This window comes from Aulonocara sp. 'chitande type north' Nkhata Bay, linkage group LG1, assembly GCF_057382095.1.
Source record: "Aulonocara sp. 'chitande type north' Nkhata Bay isolate Kocher_YH1m ecotype deep benthic linkage group LG1, A_spYH_male_GT1.1, whole genome shotgun sequence".
NCBI lineage: Eukaryota > Metazoa > Chordata > Actinopteri > Cichliformes > Cichlidae > Aulonocara > Aulonocara sp. 'chitande type north' Nkhata Bay.
This window is the reverse complement of record NC_141344.1, coordinates 37422985-37448009: the sequence shown is the minus strand read 5'-3', so window position 1 is coordinate 37448009 and position 25025 is coordinate 37422985. Positions and strand designations below refer to the sequence as shown.

Below are 25025 nucleotides of genomic sequence, written 5' to 3'. Positions count from 1 at the left end.
AAGCATTCTTTATAGTTTTTTCGTCTTTTTTAATCAAACCAACAACACTGTCATATAGACAACAATAGAAACTATAGAATAGATGCATTTTATTCAGTAAAAAAGATTCTATGTCAGAAACATGCACAGCTTTGAAGGTGGACTCTTGCTCTTTGGTTTATGCTTTTTAAAGAGGCACAGCCTCCATGTACAGCATCAGTGACATAAAACAAGTGTACGAATGAATGCAGTCAAAGTTGGGAAATAAAGAAACTGTAACGTCTGCAGCAAAGAGCCCCTGTGGTCCCATAAGGTGACATTTTTCTACAGTGTGTGCCAGTTTATCTGTGACAACAGAAACATCTGTGACGAGTTATTCATCTGTGTGTTTGAACTTCAGCAGACTGTCCACGTCTGCATGACTAAAAGCTTTGACTCGCTGACATGGGTGCATTACTGTAATGCATAGGCGTACCTAATAAAGTGGCTGCTGAACGTATTTAGTATGATGAGAGAACTGTGCCAGAATGATCGAGAAACACCAAACACATAATGAAGTCTCTCGCACAGATGAAGACCTTCTCTGCAGACATGACTCGTCCACACAAATAAATCCTGTGTTTGCAGAGAAACATGGCAGCTGACGGGCTCCGTGCATTTCTTCTGACGTTACAGACATGAAACAGGAAACAGGCTCATTGTTGTAGCTCCGCTGAGAAGCTACGCACTGCACAGCTCGTGGCGGATGATTAATGCCTGAACATAGAAGAGAACGCTAAAACCAGCCAGCGTGACAAACTGACTGCTTTAGGCATAACATAATTAAGAAATAAAGCTTGAGCTGAGCAGAAGCTCGTGTGTGCTGCTAATGCTGCTGTTGTCTTGGACAATAGTTACTGGCTCAGTAAAAAGGCATATTGGACCGTTGGCTGTTTGCTTTTTGTTCACTAGTGTGTGAATGTGTGCGTGAATGGGTGGATGACTGGATATGTAAAGCGCTTTGGGGTCCTTGGGGACTAGTAAAGCGCTATATAAATACAGGCCATTTACCACTATAAATTCTTCCTTCTTGTCTTTTTTTCATTTGTCTCATCCACTGGATTTAGCTCGGCCATGCTTCATGTCCATAAGGCCTCTCTGGGCACACAGAATTTTGAGATTTCATACAATGTCAATAATACACAAGTGCTGAGTTTTTCTTTACTGAATCTTCTTTCTATGCAGTAAGCAAATATAATATTCATATTAAATAATATAGATTTTTGGCTAGTTCTTGCATAACATGGATTGCCACAGTAGTTGAATGAACCTCTCAGCTGTATACCAACAATAAAATCACAGATAAATTCACAATATTACTGATTTATTTAATGAGAACTAGTGAGAACCATTGTGACTTTATGTCCTCAGTTTGTTACAAAGTCTGTTCACGTGACACTCGGAAAAACAACCCCGGGTCTAAATTAAACCACCTAACAGGTGTGATAGCACAGTCCTCTCAGTTCTAGTTAAACTTGGATCATTTCTGCCCAAACATAACCCAAAAGTCCAAATGACTGAACTCATATATCTTCATGTATGCGGCCTGTTAGCTTTAGAGCTGTCTTACATGCTCATGCCTTTTAATTGTAACTGCACTAGTTACACTACTGTGTAAATCTTCAACTGAACCTCAGCTGAATTTGAAAAAGAAGGAATAACCTTGAACCTGCAGAAGTATCTCCGGCGTACCACATACACCCACACGCATGACTTTTTGGTGCCTGACTTCATGAATCATGTTAACATGATTCCTGCACCAGCGTCCGTCTCTATGATAACATCTACAGCAGAACGTACCATCTGTGAATCAAAGTGTGCCAGCAATACTAAACAAAAATATATTACAAGACACACAATAACCATTAACAACCAGAACAATAAAGTAAGGACAGGAGCCACAGAAAAAAAAAATCACATTACCACGGTGTAGCCACTCCCATGTGTGTGTTCCAGAACATTGCCTCTAGAAATCTTCTTGACTTGTATAGAAAATTCATTTTTGTGTCCCATTAATGTTCTTTTGAAATAATAAATTGCTATTTTGACTCCTTAGCGACGCCTGCTGTTGCGTTCTGGACTCCTGCGGCTCCTCCTCTGTGTTCTCCTTTGACTTTTCACTGCAGCGCGGGAAAAACCAAACAAAGACTTATTATGAGAAATAACTTCTCAGTACGAATCTATACAGAGCATGCTCACCATCAGTGCATTTCACTTGGGGCTCCTCCCACTGTCCGTCTGGTTGACAGCGCACCAGCGGTAGATGGCGCTGTCTAAATCCTGGATTGCACTGATAACGAATGCTGGAGCCGACGGGGTACACCACCCTCTTTTTGCCAAACATGCAAGCATTGGCCACCTCCGGCGGGGCACCACAGGACACTGAAGGTAGTACCAGAGGACATCATATCAAACAATGTGTTTCCTGCAGTACGTATTTTAGGTAAAAAGCTAAAACATTGCTGCGTTAGTTAGCTCCGAGTCGAGTTTGTTTTTGCAACAGCCAAAATCCAACACGTTTGTTTTGTTAGTGTTAGGACTCTTTCACAGAGCCCAGTATGAGTCACACTGTAGGAAGCTTTAGCCAGCCTAATGCAAAAAGATAAACCTGCTCCACCTATGAAGGACTCCAAACCACTGGACATATATTCTACCATTCAGATATCTGCCTTGTATTGATAACCAGACCAAACAGACTAGACTAGACTTGAAGGTTTTGCTCCAGAGGTTTTGCTGAGCCAGCCTACCTGAGCCTTTCTTGCAGGTGAAGGGCAGATGATAACTACAGGGTACATCATTCCACTGGCCGTCAGAATGCCAGATCATCACCACACAATCTTCTTCAGAGTTCACGTAGTTGTCCGGCTGGTTAGGCCTCCAGTTCTCGTATTGCTGAAGAGACGAGAGCAAACAGGTAAACCTCAGAGTGTAAACAGGACCACAACAGCTTTACCAGTTGTCCTGTATGTCATCTTTTACTGCTAAATTAGATTTTATTGTTTTGTCTTTTCTCAACAGCAAAAAGTTAAAAAAACAATAGAAGCATTAATCGATGAAAATGTTTCCACACATAAAGTTGAATTAGACTAAAAAGCATAAACGGCAAATTGTCTTTGAATGGAATTGCTTCATGCTCACAGCTGTTACACACTCGTTTTCAGACCCCCGCTCTTTCGCTACTCAGGTTAAACATGATATATAAGTCACTCGGATAACTTAAAAATGTAATTGTTTGCCTTTTTTCGGTGTTTTATTTGTTCCGGACTAAATCGGTTTGGCTGAGATCAAAGTTATTAGATTAAATAAAACTTTATTAATCCATCGGGTGGGTTCCTCCAGGATTTTCACACAGCTGAATAAACGTCAAACAGAAAACCGATTAAACAGAAGTGTGAGACGATCGAGAATTTCCGCCAGTGTCCTGATATATTTTAGATAGCAAGGAGCAGACGGCTGAGTTTATTAAACTCCACCAAGACAGCGGTGACGCAAATCTGAAGGCTAGACCGTCCCATTTCACAGCCTCGCACTTCCGGCCTTCTCGGTCTTTGAAGGAACCTGCCCACGTAGACCGCGAAGGCCGGGTCCTCCGAAGGATGCAGCCGACGTTTTGGGACACAGCTATGGTCAGCATCCTGACAGCCCAATGGACGAAGCTGTCTCTCAGTCTGCGTGTTCTGGCCCGGAGGCTCTTCAGTATCATTCCTGATGGCAGCAAACTGAAGTCGCTGTTGAAGGGATGAGTGGAGTCACCTGTAATAGAGAGGACCTTCCAGATGAGGCAGGTGCAGTAGATCTCCTGGGGAGGGAGGCAAGAGAGGTCCCCACAATGCTCTCTGCTGCTCTCACTACCCGTTGTCATTTTTTCCTGCAGAACCCAGTGCAGGAGTCATACCACACAGTGATGCAGCTGGTGAGGATACTCTCAACTGTGCCTCTGTAGAAGGTGCTCATAATGGGGATTGAATCTCTTGTGCTTCTCAGTTTGCAGAGGAAGTAGAGTTGCTGTTGGTCTTCTCCACATTCAGGGACAGGTTGTTGTTGCTGTACCACTCTGCCAGATGGTTAACTTCACCCCTGTAGTAGATCCCGTCGTGGGTCAGCAGAGTGAAGAGAAGGGGGCTCAACACACATCCTTGGGGAGCCCCCGTATTCAGTGTTCTTGGGCTGGAGGTGTTGCTGTCGACCCATACTGTCTGCTGTCTTCCTGTCAAGAAATCTAGCAGCCCGTTATACAGCAAGGTGCTGATCCCCAGCAGATCCTTTTTTTATGAATGAGTTGCTGGGGAATGATGGTGTTGAATGCTGAACTGAAGTCTATGAACAGCACTCTGACATACAGTGGGGCAAAAAAGTATTTAGTCAGCCACCAATTGTGCAAGTTCCCCCACTTAAAATGATGACAGAGGTCAGTAATTTGCACCAGAGGTACACTTCAACTGTGAGAGACAGAATGTGAAAAAAAAAATCCATGAATTCACATGGTAGGATTTGTAAAGAATTCATTCGTAAATCAGGGTGGAAAATAAGTATTTGGTCACCTCAAACAAGGAAAATCTCTGGCTCTCACAGACCTGTAACGTCTTCTGTAAGAAGCTTTTCTGTCCCCCACTCGTTACCTGTATGAATGGCACCTGTTTGAACTCATCATCTGTATAAAAGACACCTGTCCACAGCCTCAAACAGTCAGACTCCAAACTCCGCCATGGCCAAGACCAAAGAGCTTTCGAAGGACACCAGGAAAAGTATTGTAGACCTGCACCAGACTGGGAAGAGTGAATCTACAATAGGCAAGCAGCTTGGTGTGCAAAAATCAACTGTGGGAGCAATCATCAGAAAATGGAAGACATACAAGACCACTGATAATCTCCCTCGATCTGGGGCGCCACGCAAGATCTCATCCCGTGGGGTCAAAATGATCATGAGAACGGTGAGCAAAGATCCCAGAACCACACGGGGGGACCTGGTGAATGACCTGCAGAGAGCTGGGACCAAAGTAACAAAGGTCACCATCAGTAACACACTACAACGGCAGGGAATCAAATCCCGCAGTGCCAGACATGTTCCGCTGCTGAAGCCAGTGCATGTCCAGGCCCGTCTGAAGTTTGCCAGAGAGCACATGGATGATACAGCAGAGGATTGGGAGAATGTCATGTGGTCAGATGAAACCAAAGTAGAACTTTTTGGTATAAACTCAACTCGTCGTGTTTGGAGGAAGAAGAATACTGAGTTGCATCCCAAGAACACCATACCTACTGTGAAGCATGGGGGTGGAAACATCATGCTATGGGGCTGTTTTTCTGCCAAGGGGACAGGACGACTGATCCGTGTTAAGGACAGAATGAATGGGGCCATGTATCGTGAGATTTTGAGCCAAAACCTCCTTCCATCAGTGAGAACTTTGAAGATGAAACGAGGCTGGGTCTTCCAACATGACAATGATCCAAAACACACCGCCCGGGCAACAAAGGAGTGGCTCCGTAAGAAGCATTTGAAAGTCCTGGAGTGGCCTAGCCAGTCTCCAGACCTCAACCCCATAGAAAATCTGTGGCGGGAGTTGAAAGTCCGTGTTGCTCGGCGACAGCCCCAAAACATCACTGCTCTCGAGAAGATCTGCATGGAGGAATGGGCCAAAATACCAGCTACTGTGTGTGCAAACCTGGTAAAGACCTATAGTAAACGTTTGACCTCTGTTATTGCCAACAAAGGTTATGTTACAAAGTATTGAGTTGTATTTTTGTTATTGACCAAATACTTATTTTCCACCCTGATTTACGAATAAATTCTTTACAAATCCTACCATGTGGATTCATGGATTTTTTTTTTCACATTCTGTCTCTCACAGTTGAAGTGTACCTCTGGTGCAAATTACTGACCTCTGTCATCATTTTAGGTGGGGGAACTTGCACAATCGGTGGCTGACTAAATACTTTTTTGCCCCACTGTATGAGTCTCTAGTGTTCAGATGTGTGAGGGCTGAGTGAGGGGCAGTTGATTCCATCATCGGTTGAGCGTTTTGACCGGTATGCGAACTCAAATGGATCCAGGTCGATAATTTGATTTGATGCATGACTAACCGTTCAAAGCTCTTCATAATGATGGAGGTGAGTTTGACAGGACGGTAGTCCTTAAAGCAGGAGGTAGATGACTTCTTGGGTACAGTAATGATGGTGGAGGCTTTGAGGCATGTGGGAACGACGGCCTGACCCTAGTGATGTGTTAAAGATGTCTGTGAAGACATTTGTGAGTTCCACAGCATAGTCCGTCAGTGCTCGTCCAAGGATGTTATCAGGACCTGGAGCTTTGCGTGTACTGATTTTGGCAAGGGATCTCCACACACTGTCTGGGGATTGTGTCACCACGGTCTGTAGAGTGGGCTTATAGTCTGTGATGGTTTGTATTCTTTGCCACTGCCTCCAAGTATCTCTGCTGTCGCTGAAGCTTTGCTGCAGCTGATGCCACAGGTTTGCCCTTGCTGTTCTTAGGCTCACCTAATTCCCGGCGCTGAAGGCTTGCATTTTTCAACCTTAGGAGCATTTAAACCTGACCTGTGAGCCATGGTTTCTGATTGGCCCGGACAGTGACAGTCCTGGTCTCTGTGACATCATCGATGCATTTTGGGATGTAGGCAATGACAGTTTCTGTATATTCCTGAAAGTCTGTGGTGTTGTCGTGTGTGGCAGCCTGTGGTGGAAAAGCAGTCTTGCAGTGCCTCTGAGGACCCTTCTGGCCACACCTGTACCTGCTTACGGACTGGTTTGGTGACTTTGACCAGGGGCCTGGGGGAACCCATGGCACACCTAGATTTCTGCCTGTACTGACCCTTATGCAAAATAGGTGGAATTAAGACACAGTTCCAAAAGCAAACACAACTGATCAGTGCTGAGGGTGGTCCTGTTGCTGAGGTTGGGGTGATCCTGTAATCTCTTATGAACGACCTCCAATGCTTCTATGACTGGGATGCAAGTGAAGACAGATGTAACATCTCTCTCTCACTGTACATATACTGTGTATAAAATTAGGGAAACATAACCTGCACAAACAAAATAATTTGCAGGACAAATGTTTGACATCAATTTTGTTCGATTTGAAGAAGATAGGGGGGCCAACTTCACTCACATGTGTTTATAAGGTTGGGAAAACCTGCAGTCAGCTGAGACTGAAGAAGTCACTTGGATGATTTTTATTAATATCTTTAAAATGATAACGGCACAAATGAAAATTTTTGCAGCACAAACCAGCACAAACGTTTGATACCACTTTTGTTGGATTTGAAGAAGGTGGGGGGGCAACTTCACTCACATTGGCCCATAGCCCTGCCAGTGTAGAAGAAATGATGACGGATGATAATGGCAGCAGCAGCCGTTCTTCTCTGCATGAGTAGCTTAATGTTGTTCGTGTGTAATTTACGTTGAGTACGCTAACCACGTTATTACATTAATGCATGTAAGGTGAACTAGCAAACACCGTCGTAGGTACATGCAGCTGTCTTCTTGTTTGATGGCAGATACTCCCTTCACCCTGGCCAAAAAGGCTAAAATGACCAAAGAAAAAGTGGGAAACAGCTAAACATGAGAGGTTTTTGGACAAAGTTTGTTTTTTCCATTGTTTAAGCACTGCTTCCAGCCAAGAGTGATGCCATAAATCCCCTATAGCTGCAGAAAAGGCTAACATTGTTATCTTTTTACAAAAAAACAGCTGAACATGAGAGGTTTTAGGACAAAGTTTGTGTTCTCCATTCTTTAAGCACCGGTTCGAGCACCGTTTAAGCACCGGCACCGTTTCAGAAGTACCAGTTTGGTACTGGTATCGGATAAAATCTAAACAATACCCATCCCTAGTGACACACTGGAGGGGAGCACAGCTGATCCTAATTCACAAGACGACAGGAAGACACAAGCTGACACAGTGATAACAGACACAGACCTTCAAAGTAAAACAGGAAATTCACAAAGACAAACTCAGGGACACGAACAAAGCACCAGGGGAATGACACAGGAAATAAACCTAGAACCATAGCTGGACTGGCATTTGCCCGGTGGGCCGATGGTGATTTTTCGTTTTTATGGGCTGTTGTTTTTTGGGTTTTTTTCGTTTTTTTCCGTAACGGTATAAACACTGAAAGGTGGTGGATTGGCCAGATGCTGGGAGATGTGTAAAATTAACTCAGTTGTTTGGTGGTGGCTATTGCGGAGCTTCCACAGATTCAGTAACATTAGCAAGTGGTGGAGGCCAGCAGATGCAACACGCTGGCAGGTGGATGACGGAAAGGCAGGAGGAGCAGAGACCCGAGGCAGTGAACTGAACTTCAGGTAAGAAGTTATGACCTGCAGTCTATCTGGTCAGATATAAACCAAGTTTAGGTGGAGTTTATTTTCGTTATGCTGACTTTTTACAGTCAGTTACAATAACTCGTACTGCGTACTAGCTAGCATGATGGAGTTTATATACTGCTGGGCGGGTGCTATGATGTTACTGATGTTGAACTTGTTTTATCTTATTTTATTTATAAGGTTAGTTATTAGAGTTTCCAACTGTCCTGTAAAAAACGGAATAGTCTGGTATTCAGAGAAAATATTTTGCGTTTCGTAGTGAGCTGAAAAGGAACACAGTTTGTCCCGGACACAAAGCTGGAGTTATTCTGTGTCTTTGCTGCACAGCTGCCTCTTCTTCTCTCATTCTCTCCCCTCTCTCTCCTGTTGCTACTTCAATCATGAAACTGATCAGTGATCAGCTGATCGGCTTTTCTCTCTTGTTTGTTTATCGCCCACTTTGCATCAGAAAGAGGAAACCAGCGGATGTCGCGCTAAACAACAGCAGCACGTTTAAGCTTGATCAGCTGTTGTTAGAATTTATTTAATATTAATTTCTAGTATCAGCTGATGTTTGCTGGAGCCACAGCTGTAAAAGCTGCTGGTCATGATGTCGGTTTGGATTGTGGTGAGAAGGAAACATGAAGATGAAACCAGGAGATGTCCTTACTGAATCATCAGAGCTGAACAGGTGATGGAGAAACAGGTTTACCTTTTAGGTGACATGAATGAGTTGAAGGGAAGTTATGAACTGTTTCTGAGAGACTAATAACACCAGGATCCTTTTCTAAGTAGCTGACAGCTGGTAACTGCAGGGGCGGGTCTAGCAAAGTTTTGCTAGGGGGGCAGGTAGGGCATTAACAGGGAGAGGGGGGCACAAAGAAATACTTTTCTTTTTTATTCTCATTTAAAATGTTTCGCTTTTAATAAATAATTATCTGAATCTTACAATAAATGTTTTCATCTGATGTAAAATGTATAGAAATCCATTATTGCACATAGTAATTTTTTTTAGGATCCCATCATAATTTCTTCAGAAGTAGCTAAGTACTGCATATGATGCCAGTATTTTCCCACATTTTCTAGATACTGTACCAGTACTGTGTGCAAAATGCCATCAAAAAGTCAATTAAGTTTTATTCTTTCTCACCTGTCTTTCTGTCTCCTTTCACTTTTTAAAGGTTGCCATGTTAGAAAAAATATTTTGCCCTGCCATGCTGTTTATTGATGTGGCAAATGAATGGTTTATGAAAATATATCTAAATCTGTCATCAGTAATCAGTAATGATCATGTCTCCCCTCTAGTCTTCTCTGTCTTAATTTCAGGTTTTCACCATGTGTTGTAGATAGTTCAGGAGGTTAAGTCGACCAAGCAGTTTAGAATACCAGAATAGGGAGGATGGTGTAGGTTTAAGTTTATTAGACTGATACATATATACCAACAAGACAGTCTGCATCACTGTGACAACAGCGTTTGTTTTCATTCAAAGGCTTTATGGTTTTTCCTATAATACTTGGTGGGCCGGTCTCTAGTCAAAATGCCCGGGCCGATTTTTTGTCCCAGTCCAGCCCTGCCTAGAACTGGAAACCCTGAAAATGAAACCTACATACTAATAAATATAACCATGAAGAAATTAAACATCAGATCAGCTAATAATAATAATAACGCCAAAACGCTGGGTCAACTACCCAGCACCATGACAATGTTGCTGCCATCACACTCAAATTGTGCGTTTCCTTAGTTCAAGCACTGATAGATTTTTGTTCTGACCCAGTGTGAATAATATCCTGTTCCCTCAGTCCAACACGCCCACTCACCAGAGGAGTGCCGTCAGTCCACTGGAAGTCATTCTCTATGGTCTTGTCATTCAGCCCGATCCACTGGTAGTCTTGTGCATTTGCTGTGGAGACAAAACAAAGCGCCTCGATTCTCTCTCTGCTCCTGTCTCTCACACACATCCGATAAATACTCACCGTTGACAGAGTTCTGCTCCTCTGGGGAGATGATGCTGACCAGGTGGGCGTTGTGATCGCGGCAGCGCTGCTCCGCTGTCACCCACGTCTCTCTCTCGGTGAAGTGTCGGTAGCAGTTCCCCTGAAACTTAGTCCAGCCTTCTTCACACGGCTGCTCCTCTGCGGCCGCAACAGCAAAGAATGAGCACTGTGAGACCGCTCGCTCACTTCAGCGCACAGATTTCTCAATGCAACGCGTCTTTTTCAGGGCTCAGAGTTTAGATACGAAGTGTTCATTAAAGCTTGTTACTCGTCCACAACTACAAACGAGTGTGCTAAGTAAAGTTCAATTCAATTTTATTTATATAGCGCCAAATCACAACAAAAGTTGCCTCAAGGCGCTTCATAAGCGCCATCTTCTCTTCACTTTATTGATTTTTGCTCTCGGCTGTTGATGTTGTGAGTCAGTGAGAATCACACTTTGCCCTGAGTGGGTTTGCTGTTGTGTACAGTTTGACAAAGGGCAGCGTTTCCATCCTGACCTACAAAACAAACAACTCTTTACTGAGAGGAAAATCAGGCGTAGCATCCTGCTGGACAGTAGGGCCTGCCCAATTTCCACCTTTTACTGCAGCATTCAAAGGCTTCATTCACTCTGTAGCTCCGTTCTGTTCATTTTCATTTATGGGCCACTTCAAACAAATGACACAAAACACACACATTTTTCCATTTAGTCCTGTTTAGCTCTATTATAGCAGACAACTCTGGATTTATCTGAGACATCCACCTCTGAGATGCTTTGCCTGTCCACATACAACACGTCTTTAATAATGTAAATTATTTCTGTAATTAAGAAAAAACTCGCAATGTTGGATTTGGGCCTAGAAATCTCAGGAACGTTTCTATTTACACTGGATTTTAGTCTACTGGCCTCCAGTAACACCGTGAAAACCCCTTTTTGGTCAGCACGTGTCCTTTAATCTGCACATGAAATAAATCTGTGGACCTGATTTTACTCATCTGTGCAACACTGCTACAATTAGAACCACCGCGTCTCACAGAGATGCACAGACACTGGTCCCTGCACAGGCAGGGCTGTGGAAAGTCCTCGTTTTCAGGTGGAAGAGCCTTCAGTTGAACCAAAACGCTGCTGGGATTAAAAAGAGATCTTATATTATTAGTTTCTATTGTAAGGTCCCAGTTAAAAGAAGAACTTGAATGAATGATCAGACCCCATCACACGATCAGTCAAACTAGCCCAACAGAGCACTTCCCTCTCACACTGTGGGCTGACTTCCAGGGGTGTTTGAAAGTAAACTGGGAGGCAGAGCCTTCAGCTCTAAGGAACCAGCTCCCAGTTTGGATTGGAGACAGTTCTGGACACAACTGTTGGTCTAGTTTTTATTCTGAGCCCAACGTGCCTGCTGTCTCACTCCTCTGAGTTTGAACTACACGTGCTGCTGTCTTCAGCTTTGTTTTGGTTAGTCTAGTTTATTTTGTGTAGTTTATTTTTAATCATTTTTAATTTAAATGTTAATAAACTTAGGGACTCCAATAGAGACAGACAAACTCTCATTATTAATAAAGCTCTGTTAGGACTGGACCTGGTGAACAGGTTTCTTCCTGTTAAAAGGGAGTTCTTCCTCCCTCTGTCTCCAAGCACTTGCTTGTAAGAGACCACCTGGTTGTTGGGCTCGTTTCTGAATATTGTCTATGGTCGGTTCTTTCCCTTACACCTTACAAGTATCTTGAGATGACTGATGTTGTGAGCTGGCACTATGTAAACAATGTAAGTGAATAACTGAAAGAAATTATAATAATAATTCACACCAAAGATCTGCAGGCCTGAGTGTGGACTGAAGTTTATGAAGGTCTAAAGAATGTTTTTCTGTACATTAGGATGCTCTGTAACACGTTCACTGTTACTCTGGCTCACCTGGATGACTGCTGCAGTAAAATGAAGTTTAGTAAATGTTTGCAGCAGTAAAACCACTAAACCATTACTGCCTCTCTGACAGAACACAGGCTCCCATTGCAAACCAGGAACATCACAGATACATGCCATGAGCCACCACAGCTGCTCACACAACAACTAATACTGCCATCTGCTGGTGATGCCTCTCGTTCTCTTGCTTCAGTTGTTTTTGAGGTTGTTAGTATTTTTTAGCTGAAGCTGATCTCATACCGATCTCACAGCGCTCCCCTCCGTAGCTGGGCAGGCATAAGCATTTGAAAGAGTCTACAGTCTCCACACAGGTGGCTCCATTGGCACAAGGGTCGGAACGGCACACATCTACCTCTGCAAAAAAGGGGAGCGGGTAACACTACTGTTACAGCGAGGTGTGGGGACGGGAGGCGGATCAGCAGGGTGGGGAACAATACCATGCAATGCAACTTCAGATTAGACTTACTGCACCTAGAATCATCATCCATGTTCCTTTGTTAACAGCTCTCTCAGGTTAGCATGTGCGAATGACATTGACATTTATATTGCTGTATTTCCGGTTGAGTGAACGCTGGCGCGACTGGCTGCCGCTACTCACCGGCCGCCTATCTGTTGTACAGTGTCCTTGGGTGCTTTGAAAGGCGCTATTTAAATAAAATGTATTATTATTATTATTATTATATACTGAAATATACACCAAAATATCCGATTGTTGCAAGGAAGAATGATTCTAGTCCCTGCAGTAAGTATATCTTTGAATCCTTTGCTAGTTGCAGCAGAAAATCACCATTTAACTCCCAGCAGGATGAAAGCACATATGTTGCAGTTAGATTTAGCATGCATGCATGAGCAGAGGAGGCGTGCTGGCATGGCAGACCAAAAACAGCACACAGGCTGAAGAAGACACTTGTGATGAACACGAGACACAGACGCGGTAAATCCTCAGAGCAGAGACGATGCACATTTGACAAACGGCCGAACGTGAACATCTGTCACACAAACACAAAGACCCAGAGCTCGACACAGAGAGACAACAAACCCAAGCAAAAATACAGTCAGGACACAACAGCAGAGAAGGAAAACAGAGACTGTGAGTCTGCTTCATGAACACTGACTACAGTTACAACAGGTTAAATGTTTATCTGGAAATAAACCCTCAGATAACAGGCTGATTAATGCACAGACTGCAGACCAACAAAAATGTAACACATGCAGACAACAAACAGAAATGTTTCAGGCAAAGTCTGTTAACAGGTACTGAACGAAGCTGCTGTCAGAGAAGGAAATGAGAAACTTACCGTCACAGAAGGCAACGCCGTTCTCTGCAGTGCATGAAGCATCGCCACAGGGGTTCGGTTCACATGGGCCAACATGTCCTTAAAAACAATGCACACTGATTCACACAACACGTCCTCCATGAATGACACACACCAGCACAACTTAGAAAGACACAAGAGGCTTTGGCTTTAGCCATCTCAAATATCTCTAAGACGGAAAAGACTGTGAGATGAGCACACTCACATGTATACACTGACATTATTAATTATACAGATGAACTGCTTAAAAGGTATAAGTGTGACGAATTCTCAATATAGGAACAGAAAACCAGAAACACAAACCGGAACATATTTACCAAGAGTTTAAAACAAAACACAACACAAAAATTCTTCCACTGGAATTAATATGAGCAGAGGAAAAAACACAAAAGTAAGTATTAGCTCCATTAACACACCAGAAAATTACAGTTAAAATAATAAAGAAGACAAACTGGGAACAAAACACAACCTGACACTAATAAAAACTCAGAGCTCAAGAAGAATAAACGTTCAATAAACCAGATCACAAAAGTAAAAAAAAACAGCCAAAAACAAAATAGAAAAGAGATCCATGGAGGCAAAATAACAAATGAGACACGATGAAGAAAATATAGATAATAAATTATTTAAAACACCAACAGCAAAACAGACAAAATGTTCACTGTGATGTTGTACTGGAGTGGAAAAGCATCACAGTGTGAGGCTGAGAAGGATGCAGCACATGCAGCTACACTGTGTATACTACACTGTATACGGTGTACTAAAGAAAAAGAAAGAAAGACGTAGATTAAGAAGCATGTTGTTTCAAGTGTTTCTGTATTTTTTAAACTATAATTATTGTTAAGCTTCTCAAAAAACTGTGACGCCACGAGTGCAGTGATTGGTTGGGCTTACGACTTATCATCTTGTCAGCACAGTTAGGCTGAAATGTAAACACTGAGTCTGTGCTGGCATTGAAATTTTGCAAGATACAAGTAATGTAGATCCTGCGCAAGTTTCCAAAAGACGTCAACAAATTAACAGAAAGTGTACTTGTGAACTTATTATTTTTAAGGGGCTTAATGCTAAAATTCAAGTATTTTCTATTGTGCATTGATAAGCTGAGCCTCAGTGACACCTGTCATGGGTGAAAACCCAGCAATAACCAGAGTTTCACTCATTTAGCAGTTGTTAGCGGCAGCAAGGATTTGGGTTTGCTATGTGATCACCAGCCAGTCTCTAGGCCTTTACTTTTGAAAAGTAAAACTAAATACACACGACCAGCTGTTGCATGTACAGGGATAAAGGGATTCATATCTTACTTTTCCATCAGTCACTAAACTAAGAATAAAACCTTGCAGGTCACTAAAATCACTTCTGTTTCTGATTTTCTTCACTTAGTCGGGGTTAAACAGTTTCAGTGCACGTGTAAAAATCAAACTGATATCCGCACTGCCTGTAACACTGACTGTGCAATATGTCAAGCTGCGAATCGGCTCACAATCAAGTGTAGGAAAGTAAAAGAAATAAGACTTTATCACAGCTTTGGTAAATGTTCTGTTCTCATGTATACGAGGGTTTTTTTTTCTCTGCCTGAGCCCTTTAACCTGATGTTCCCTGACTCAGAAGACCATGGATGCATAGCTCCACGTAGAGTATCTGTAGAGCGGGAATCATACCACTGATGTTCTGATTGGTACCAACTGTACCTCCTGATCAATAAGACTTTAATATAAACGCCTTTTGATCATTTATTTAGTTTTTGCTGTCTTTAAACTTTGTATCTGTTTGTGACACACTTCAACATTTAACTGTTTCTATTCTTGACATTTAATGTCTGTGTTCATTTTTCTTTGCACAGTTTGAATGTTAGAAGAAGATCATAGCTCGCACAGGTAAAGTATCAACAACATTTAGGCTGGGTGGTTCCCACTCACAGGGTCTCATTACAGCCACAGGCCCACTGGGTGGATGCTTCTGCAGCCCTTACTTAGTTTTTCAGTGCGCTTTATAAATAACGTTTATTATTATTATTGCTTTGTTGACGGCACAAGTTAAACCATGCATGGAAAACAGTTTACAGGGTAAGGCAGCCGTTCCTGTAGTTTGGCATCAAATCAAAGAAGTCGCTTAGGTGAGAATGACTACGTAGACATGTAACGTGCTGCTAACAGTAAGTAGCAGCTAGCTTGGCACACGCTAACTTTTTCAGGTAACAATCATTCAAATCTGATGCACAGCTTAGTTTTTATTGCTGATGAATGATTAGATTTTTTGAATCCCACCAAGCAAAAGCAAGTATAAAGTTAACCATCTGTTTCAGGAACTACAATAAAGCAACAGTTTCCTCTCAAAGGTGCATATTTGCAGCAGCTAGCACATCAACACACCACCACCACCAAAACACACCTAGTGGTTATGGTTATAGTGACACCCTTAAAAGTAATGAACTGAACATTTTAATTGGCACAAACAGCTACAGAGTACTTCATGTTGATTTGATACACTACCAAAGGACATGATATTTTAAATCCAGAGCAGAAAATCTAAATTGTGTCAAGAATATATTTACTAACCTTCAACAAGGCCTGATGTCTGAACAGAGGGTGGTGCAACTGTAATGGGAGGTGCTGCTAGTCCTGCCGGGACAACCGCAGGGGCCAGAGTTACAGGGACATCATCGGGGGTCTCTGGCACGCCATTAGGGTCCTCCTGTGGTCCTGTGGTGCTCTCTGTCACATTGCACTCAATGATGGGATAGGCCACTGGCAGATGCCTAGAAGGGCCTTCTGAAAAAGTCGTGCTGGCAGCAGATGAGTCAGAGTCTCCACTCCCAGGGTAAGAACCACTGCCACTACTACTTCCTTCTCCACTGTACTCCAACGGCCCCTTACCAAGCTCCGAAAACAGCGTGCCTGAGTCCTCTGGTGATGTGTTTTCAGATACCTTTGTCATTAGATCCTCAGACTGAAAGATAACACTGCCTCCTCCTCCACTTGTAGAGGACTCGTAGCCAGAAAGTCCTGATCCAGACAGAGAATGAAAACTTGAGCTTCCAAATCCAGACAGATATCCACCACTTCCCTCTGCAGAACTGTAGAGTAAAACCCCAGATGCCTCCTCCTCCACTCCAGACGATGACCCTGTCAGCTCAGTGAACCCTGAACCCACCAAAGTCACACCAGGGAAAAATTCAAAGACCCCTCCCGAGGCCGAGGCAGTGAGGTCCCCACTGAGGTCCCCACTGAGATCACCACTGACGTCTCCACTGAGGTCCCCACTGAGGTCCCCACTGAGATCACCACTGAGGTTCCCACTGAGGTCCCCACTGAGGTCCCCACTGAGATCACCACTGAGGTTCCCACTGAGGTCCCCACTGACGTCTCCACTGAGGTCCCCACTGAGATCACCACTGAGGTCCCCACTGAGGTCACCACTGCAATCTCCATTAAGATCACAAATGAGAACGCCAGATCCTGAAATGTCCCCAGAGCCACTGAAGAAGTCTCCACTAAGCTCACTGTATTTACTGGAGGTGGTTGCATCAATCAGTTTATCATCTATCAATAAGATCTGAGCGTCTCCACTCCCTGAAAGCTCTCCTGACTGTCCACTACCACTTCCAGAGGAAAATTTGGATGGAAAACTGCTAGAGCCAGAAAACTCCTGACCAGTGACGAAACCAGAGGACATGTCTGTGGAAGAACCACTTTCTGTAGAACTGAAACCAGATCCAGACCAGGACGCATCCCCACTACCACTCAGCACTCCAGATCCCACATCAGATGAAAGGAAAGTAAGGATCTCTGTGCTTCCCTCTCCAGCTTCTTGAGGTCCTCCAGAACCTGAGTCCTCGCCTGAAGGAGTGGAGTCAGTGCCTGAAAAACAAATACTGATCGTGGACCCTTCTCCACTACCTGATCCAGAAACATCTGTACTACTGGGACCTGATTCTCCGCTGGGTAGGTCAGCATGCGCACTGCCAGCCAGGTCTCCAGAGCCAGAGGAAGGGAGGTCTTCAGAAGCAGAGCCATCTCCAGAAGTAGCCTTATCTCCAGAACCAGAGGAGAAAATCTCGTCTGCAGACAAACATGGCTGTCCAGATCCAGACGATTCTCCAGAGTGACCTCCAGATGTGTAATCTACTACAGAAGTGTCTCCTGAGCCTGAACCAGAGCCTGAATTCTCTACATTGATGGGAGGAGATATGGAGGGAACAGCTGAGAACAGAAATTGAAAGTTAAGCTTAGAAACAAACGGGAACAAATGGGTAATCCAGTCATGCTCTGAAGGGAACTCACCAGGTCGTAACAAATGGGTAGCTGATGTCAGATTTAGTAGAGCCTCCTCAATTTCTGTGACGTTCAGTCCAGTTTCATCTGCAATAAGCCGAACGTCAGCTGTGAAAATGTAAGTGAATGATGATCATGGTGGTTAAGAGTCAAGTATAAGGTATAAATCGTCAATATAAGAATCCCTGTTTGGGAGAAAGACAAATGAATTTTCTGTCCCCTGGTTGCCAAAATTGGGAGAATAGTTTAAAAAGCAAATGTGTAGTTAGACCTCAGAGGGTTAATGAATAGTAGAGACATTCAGAATTACCTCTGAAACAGTAAGCATCAAATCTGGCATCAAGTTCAGGATAGCCAGTCTGGTGATTGTACACAGTGTGCACTCCTATTTTCCCCGCTCCGCACTCCGCACGTGGATTGTTGATGGGATAGCGCACACTGCGATCTAGTAGCCAGCCTGCACGGCACTTGTCAAAGCCCATTTTCCAGGCAGCATAGAGATGTCCTGTGGAGGCCGCTGTGGCGTTCTGCTCTTGACAGCTACGAACAGCCTCACTGTAAGTGAAACCTTCAGCTGATTCAATGTGGAAAACCTCTCCTGTGGAACAGATGACAGTGAATAACCAAAATCTATACAATATTACAAAGTCATAACTAAAACTTTAGGCTTTTATCACCTTTGAGCCCATCAGTGTAGCAGTACACATCGTATTTCTCGTGTGCTGGCCTCAGACCGTAGGATCGAACCCCGGGTCGATCTCCCAGATCTCCAACACAGCTTTCTCGAGGGTAAGCGATAGGATACCTACACAAGAGCACCCAACTATAAAACCTGGTTTAAAACAGAAATCTCTTCACTTGCTCCAGAATAGCAATCCAGAATTACCTTACAGTCTGATCCAGTAGCCAACCTGCGTCACACTGCTGGTATCCAGCTTCATACGCTGCCTGCAGCTGCTGAGGCGTGGCGATTGAGCCTCCAACACTCTGGCAGGCTTGTTGGGCCTCGACAAAGGTGAAAGCGTAGCGGCCGGCAGCTGAACGGTAATGGAAGACCACGCCTGTAGAGGAATCAGGAGAGACTACTGTGGGTTGAAATCCTGGAACGTCATTATTAGGGAATCTCTCTGGTCCTTCTTCAGTTATTATAGCATGCATCAGCGGCTCATTTACTGACCGCTTGGAGGTATCACAAAGCCTTTGTGTGGCTCCCTGCCAACATCCGGCTGTGCTGTGGCTGACTGTATCAGATCATTGACAGACTCGGTGATGTTTGGCGGCTCAGCCAGAGGCGGGTCGGTGGGGCTTTCTGTGTAGGTGAAGTCCACGTTAGTAGGCATCATAGTCTCCACCTCTCCGGCAGCCTCACTCTCTGTCGTCGTGCTCCTGAAGAACACCTCTGGGCTCTGTGTCACTGTGGTGACTCGCGGCACACCGCTGCCCTCTTCTGTCATGCCTGAGCCGTCTTCATCAGTCGATTCTGGAGGTGACAGAGGAGATGACGTCTAAAGGTGAGTTTTTAAAGAATCTTCTGGAGGAGCTGGTTTGAGCGAGCCACCTATAGGCCATAAGGTTAACGCATTAGCCTGGGAATCTGCCCTGGAGCCGTTTACCCAGTCTAACCCAGTCTAACCCTAGCCCTAGTCTTTTAATTAGGCCTTATCCACTCACAGTATTCAATGATACACATGTCATTGAAAAACTTACAATATGGTGTATTATTTATATAAAATCCCAAAATGTCATGTTGTGGTCAAAGTGTCACAAAAAGTAATTAGATTGCTGTTACTTTCCCGTAAGCACGCTGCGTTACTAAAACTTGATTTTGTTTGTGAGCGTCTCTCATGACAACGACGTACGAGCGTGCGACGTCCGTGGTAACAGACGTGTGCAGATCAACAACGGATAATATGGAGTGCAGGAGAGAGTACCACCGTGCAGCGTTTACAGCGTGGAAGTAATCACATTACTTTGAGTTTGATTCAGTAAAAAGTGACACAAACATTAGCGTCTGCTGTTCACTCTGTGTGGGAAGAAAACTTCTTTCTACAGCGAAAAGTTAAACTTCAAATCTGAGCGAGCAGCGAGCACGCCGCCACGGGAAACCCCCGGATCCTCCCACTGACATGACCGCTGTGGGCAAACCTCCACCCGCCCCATTCCTGCTAAACACAGACAATAGATTTAAGAGCTGCTGAGTCTTCGATTCTATTCATTTTTACTGTTTTACTTGCATCTATTTGAAAGAGTATAAACACAAAACATGATTTTATTTTATATGCTGGAATACGCAGAACATAGGTTTAAATGTTAAACACATTTCTTCAAGTCAAAGACTGTTGATATCATTTAATGTTTGCTTGATGCATAAAGTTAAAATTAATAAAACATTTTTTTCATTTGATTCAGTTTTGTATGATGGATTATGCAGAAAAAATAGAATTGGGCTGAAAGTTCTGTTGCTTTATTACGTAAGTAATAAAGTAACTAATTACTTTTGAATTACCTTTTTCAAGTAACTTGACCGACACCACCTACATGTTAGAACTACAGGAGCTGCTCAGTGAGGGAAACCCTTGCCATGAAGCTTCCAGTGCAGTTTTTGTGCTGATGTTAATGCCAGAGGAGCTCTGGGAAGCTCTGGGAAGCTGCAGTTACTGCGTCAGTGGAGTACTGGTGTGTTTTAGACACCATGCACCACAGCACTGGCTGACCTCTCTCTGTAACTTAAGTGGTCTGCCACTTTCGGGCTGAGTTGCTGTGGTTCCTATACACTTTTACTTCGCAAGGGGATAGAAAGTTCAGCTGATGTGTAGCATTGGCGTCCTATTACAGTACTACACTCAGTGAGCTCTTTAGAACGACTCTTTTTTCACAGATATTTGCAAACTGCATGATAGTTTTGCACCATTCGGCCACGTGATGCAGTATTGATCAAGTGAATAATGCCACAGTCCCACATTTGACTGTGGCATTATTATGTCAGTGGCTAGAGACCAGTCAGTGACCTTCTGAATGGTAAACTGGTTGGTGAAACCCTCTTTACTTTTAGATTGCTGCAATTGTTCGTAGTTTGCAGATAAGATCTCAACTTGTCTGCTAGCAAGTGTAACCGCTCACCCTTCGAGCGGTTATAAGACTGTAAACAATGGCACACAAACAGTAAAGGGAAATTATTGGCCTTCAGAGTAAAAGCTCTGTTCCACAGTTGCATCTTTTACATTGAAGACAAACAGTCCCTGTCTGTGGTTTGTGTTGGTGTAGCAAGCTGCTAGCAACCAAGGGAATCACCAGGAGGTTTCTGCTGCAGAACTGTCTTTCTGACCAGTGTCAACAGAAGGCCCCTCCAACTCTGGTGACAGGTGATTGATCACACTCTCTTGATCAGTGTGTGCAGGACATGACAATCCTACAGCCCCAGAGAAACCGTGGCATCTCTGGGGCTGTAGGATTCAAAGATTCAGAGGTTTGTACTTTAATCTGTTTAGTATATGTAGGTTCTAGTAATATGCAACTGTTTCCTGCACATGTAAAATGTGGCAATACATAGCTAGTGAAAGTACAGATGCACACTTGTGTGCTTTTATTGTGTGAGCGATACCTGTGTAACAGAAGGCGTCACAGCGAGACTCGGGAAGAGGATATCCTGTCTGGTTTGCGTGAAGATAAACAGTCCGTACCCCGATCAGCCCGCCTCCACACTGTGGCCTACGAATGTTGATGGGATAGCGGACACTCCTGTCTGCGAGCCAGCCAGCGTTGCAGACATCCATCCCTCCTTGCCAGGCCAGGTACAGCTGACCTGTAGTGGCCAGCTGAGCACCCTTATTAGAGCACGCCAACACAGCCTCTGAGAAGGTGAACTTCTCTGCAGTCGCAGTGTAGAAAACTCTGCCTGTCTCAGATAAAGAGCTTTGTGAGAAAAATAAAGAATACAAATCATGAAAGGATGAGTTTAAAATGCATTAAAGTGTACCTGTCATCTTCTCAGCAAAGCAGTAAACATCATAAGTCTCATTGAGATCCCTCACGCCGTAGGTCCTGACTCCAGGCAGTTCTACTTTGTCACCATAGCAGTTCATACGAGGACTCTGGATTGGGTACCTGTGGTTAAACAAAGTAATGTGAAGAAGAAAACACTGAAAACTAAACTCATGTTTGCTGCTGTACAGAAGTTTAACATGAGCACATTATGATCTGCTCACATTAGCTTTGTCCTTTCAGACCACAATTCGTTGATTTCACGTTTTTCCTTAAATCCACAGTAAAGTGTTTTAAAAACACATTTCAAAGAAGTTGAGAGCAGACTGGAAAATATGTCTATTTTAAGAAAACTCCCAGTACGACGAATTGTATTAACTGCTAAACATGCCCAGGAAAGAAAGGAGAGGCTTGGTGCTTCATAAGTGGGAATGGAAAGAAATAATATTTCTCTATAAACTATTACAAGTAATTTGGGGATATCATAATCTGCAGTCTTGCAGTCTCTGTTCTAATTTATCCCAAAGTTGTCATATCAGGTTAAGCTCAGGACTCTGTGCAGGCCAGTCAAGTATTTCCACACCAACCTCAGTCATCTTTATCGACCTTGGTTTGTGCACTGCTGCGCAGTCATGTTGGAACAGGAAGGAGCCATCCCCCAAAACTCCAAAATGTCTTGTCATGCTAAAGCATTAAGAGTTTCTTTGACTGGAACTACGGGGCCAACTCCAGCCCCGCACCATAATCCCCGCTCACCAAACTTTACCAGCTCTTAATCAACATTTTTTTGATTAAGATGCCAAATTACAGTTTTTTACTGAACAGAAAAATGAGTTTTAGTCCTATGTTGTTCTGCTTGGTTAATTCTGACCTCAGCGCTGGCTTAAACTTAAGTTTAAAAAAGTGAATTTAGCCATTTTCGTTTTTGGCAGATTTCTCAAATAGGTTTCTTTTCTTGCTTTTATGAAGGGCCATGTTATAAATTTTGGAAATAAAACTAGTGAGTAGTTGGGTGGGTGGGTGCTGACCTGACTGTGTGATCAGAGAGCCAGCCAGCGTCACACTGGTGAAAACCGTCATCGTACGCCGCTTGGAGCTGTTCGGGTGAAGCCATTACTGCACTATTCTGGGTGCACGCTGCCTTCGCCTTTTCAAAAGTCAAACTGTAGCGTCCCATGATGGCCCTGTAGTGGAACACAGTGCCTGGAGAGACAAAAAGTGGGATAACAATAAGAAAGAGCGATGGTGCGATGTGACCAAAAAATCCATATAATTTTGGTCATTTTGTCAACACTATCACATAAAAGTAAAAAATCAAAAGAAAAGGTATCAACTCCTGCCTCGCAGACATCATGTGTCACTCATACCTTGAACCTGGACGTGCACAATGCTGTGGTTGTCCTCGATGTCGTGCTGAACCTCACAGCGATACACTCCCGTGTCACTGGAACGCAGCTCAGATATCCTGATGCTAGCGTTTGTCGGGGTCCCAGGATAAGCTACCAGCTGGACTCTGTCCTGGTAGTTCTCAGTGATATGCACTTTCCCCCCCTGGGCAACAATGATGGTTGTGGCCTTTTCTTTAGTCACAAAGCTCCATTTGATCCGATGAGACAAGGGGGCAATGGTGGGAGCGCCAGGGTCGTCAACAGTGTGATCCTATGAGAGGCGACATCATTTACAAACGTTTTCGAGGGTTTATAGACACAAACATACGTACATACATGTCAGGTAGTTAAAGTAATATGACAGGTTCAATCTAAGCTTCTGTTACTTTATTTGCTGACTAAGCAGCTGTACTGTTGTTTTGACGTCAGGTCTGCTGAGATTACTGATCTATTGCATTCTGTGTAGTGGTTAACACGTGTGCTCCTAACGCTAACGCTGAAGCTAATGATGTCATGGTGGCTAAGGCCTTCTTTTATATGGCACACAAAACAAAGGTGTAGTTTGCCATTTACACACCTCAAAGTGGCACGGTAACATCAGCGTTCCCCCCAGCAGAGGGCGCTGTGGACCCTCCAGGAGAATGATGACACTCAGTACATCCTCTGGGTCTGTGAAGGTCAGACATGCACACAGTGTAGAAAGACAAGACTGCTACACGCCAGTGCTGACTGATGAGGACACTGGAGAGAAACTGTAAGCTGCACTTCTTACCCATATAGGACTGCTGCTCATAAACATCATATGTGGCTGAGGTGACAGTCACATACAAAGCCATCAGCACCGTCCCCCGGATCATGTTCATCCTAAAAATCAAACAGGAAAATTAGCAGGAACACGACTGTGACTCGAACTCTTCGTCACACTTGGACGCTGATGTTAAATGCTAATCCTTTTTTTTATGTCCTACCTTTAGAAGTGAAAAAAGAGAACTTAATCTAAACTGTTGAAGAACAGGTCAATTAAAATGAGACCACAAAGGTATTATAACCTCAGTTTCTTACTTCCTGCAGTCCATAGCCTGAGTGTGTAAAACGTGCTGTACTGAGATGCTGTAGCACTACGAGGCTGGTTCTGATCATTTATTCAAATGATCACAGAAAGATTTCAGGTTCTTTGTCTCTGGTAAAGACTATACTTATCATAATAATTCAGTAATAATAAAAATTACACTGAAAATATTAAAATTACACTGAAACAAAAACTACTGCAGCTAATCTGAACTGATAATGGAAATTATAAACCCCCCAAATTTCAAGTATAAATACAAAGCTGTAGTAAGTCGTCAGTCCAGTGACCAATATATTCGCACAGGTGACCTTTTGATGGGCGGAGCAGTGGAACCGTGCAGGGACTGATTTGTGCGTTTAGAATTTACATGTTTTGTTTGGAGGGAACATTTTACCTTCTTTTCTTGTTTATTTCAGTATTAATAAAGCTACTTTTTGGATTATTCATTTATTTATTTGAGATGTGCCAAATCCCACAAGACTTAACTTTACTTCTAAGATTTTTTTTATGTTCGCTGGAAGAGACATTTTGATTTTTAATATACTTTTTTCTTTAAATTTGTATTTGTTTGGCCGAGTGTGTGAGAGAGATACACACTGGAACGTCCTGGAAACGTGGTTACAGTGGAAAAAAGAAGCCAGTTTCTCTCTGTTTCCCTCCCCACCATTGTGGGGTTTTTATTTAAATAAAATGATTGTTGTTTTCTGAACAGAGGCTGCTGCTGTTCTGAGTAAATGAATCGCTGCATTTGCAGCGGGAAGAGGCTGCCGTT

The 25025-nt window shown here is 43.5% G+C and overlaps 1 protein-coding gene across 1 annotated transcript; it reads right to left on the bottom strand.

Annotated features, from left to right (window-relative positions):
• On the bottom strand, positions 1-24041 carry LOC147339499 (aggrecan core protein-like). The gene is made up of 19 exons (XM_086298549.1): positions 23957-24041; positions 23762-23853; positions 23164-23455; positions 22825-22999; positions 21792-21919; positions 21417-21710; positions 18993-19295; positions 18702-18876; positions 18493-18620; positions 18126-18413; positions 17825-17923; positions 16100-17743; positions 13527-13604; positions 12469-12582; positions 10305-10463; positions 10149-10231; positions 2766-2910; positions 2218-2400; positions 1-2138 (listed from the first exon to the last, which is right to left on the bottom strand). The coding sequence occupies exons 1-19, from the start codon at positions 24039-24041 to the stop codon at positions 2071-2073; spliced, it is 4533 nt and encodes a 1510-aa protein (XP_086154675.1). The 3' UTR covers positions 1-2070.
• Positions 24042-25025: the final 984 nt, after the last annotated feature.

Excerpts from the sequence above, each read along its gene's own strand:
- LOC147339499 (XM_086298549.1), bottom strand. The coding sequence starts at position 24,041 with ATGATCCGGGGGACGGTGCTGATGGCTTTGTATGTGACTGTCACCTCA. Across the intron at positions 19,296-21,416 it reads TGACGCCTTCTGTTACACAG|AATCGACTGATGAAGACGGC; the intron begins GTATCGCTCACA and ends TGTCACCTCCAG. Across the intron at positions 18,877-18,992 it reads CTTTGTGATACCTCCAAGCG|GCGTGGTCTTCCATTACCGT; the intron begins GTCAGTAAATGA and ends ATTCCTCTACAG.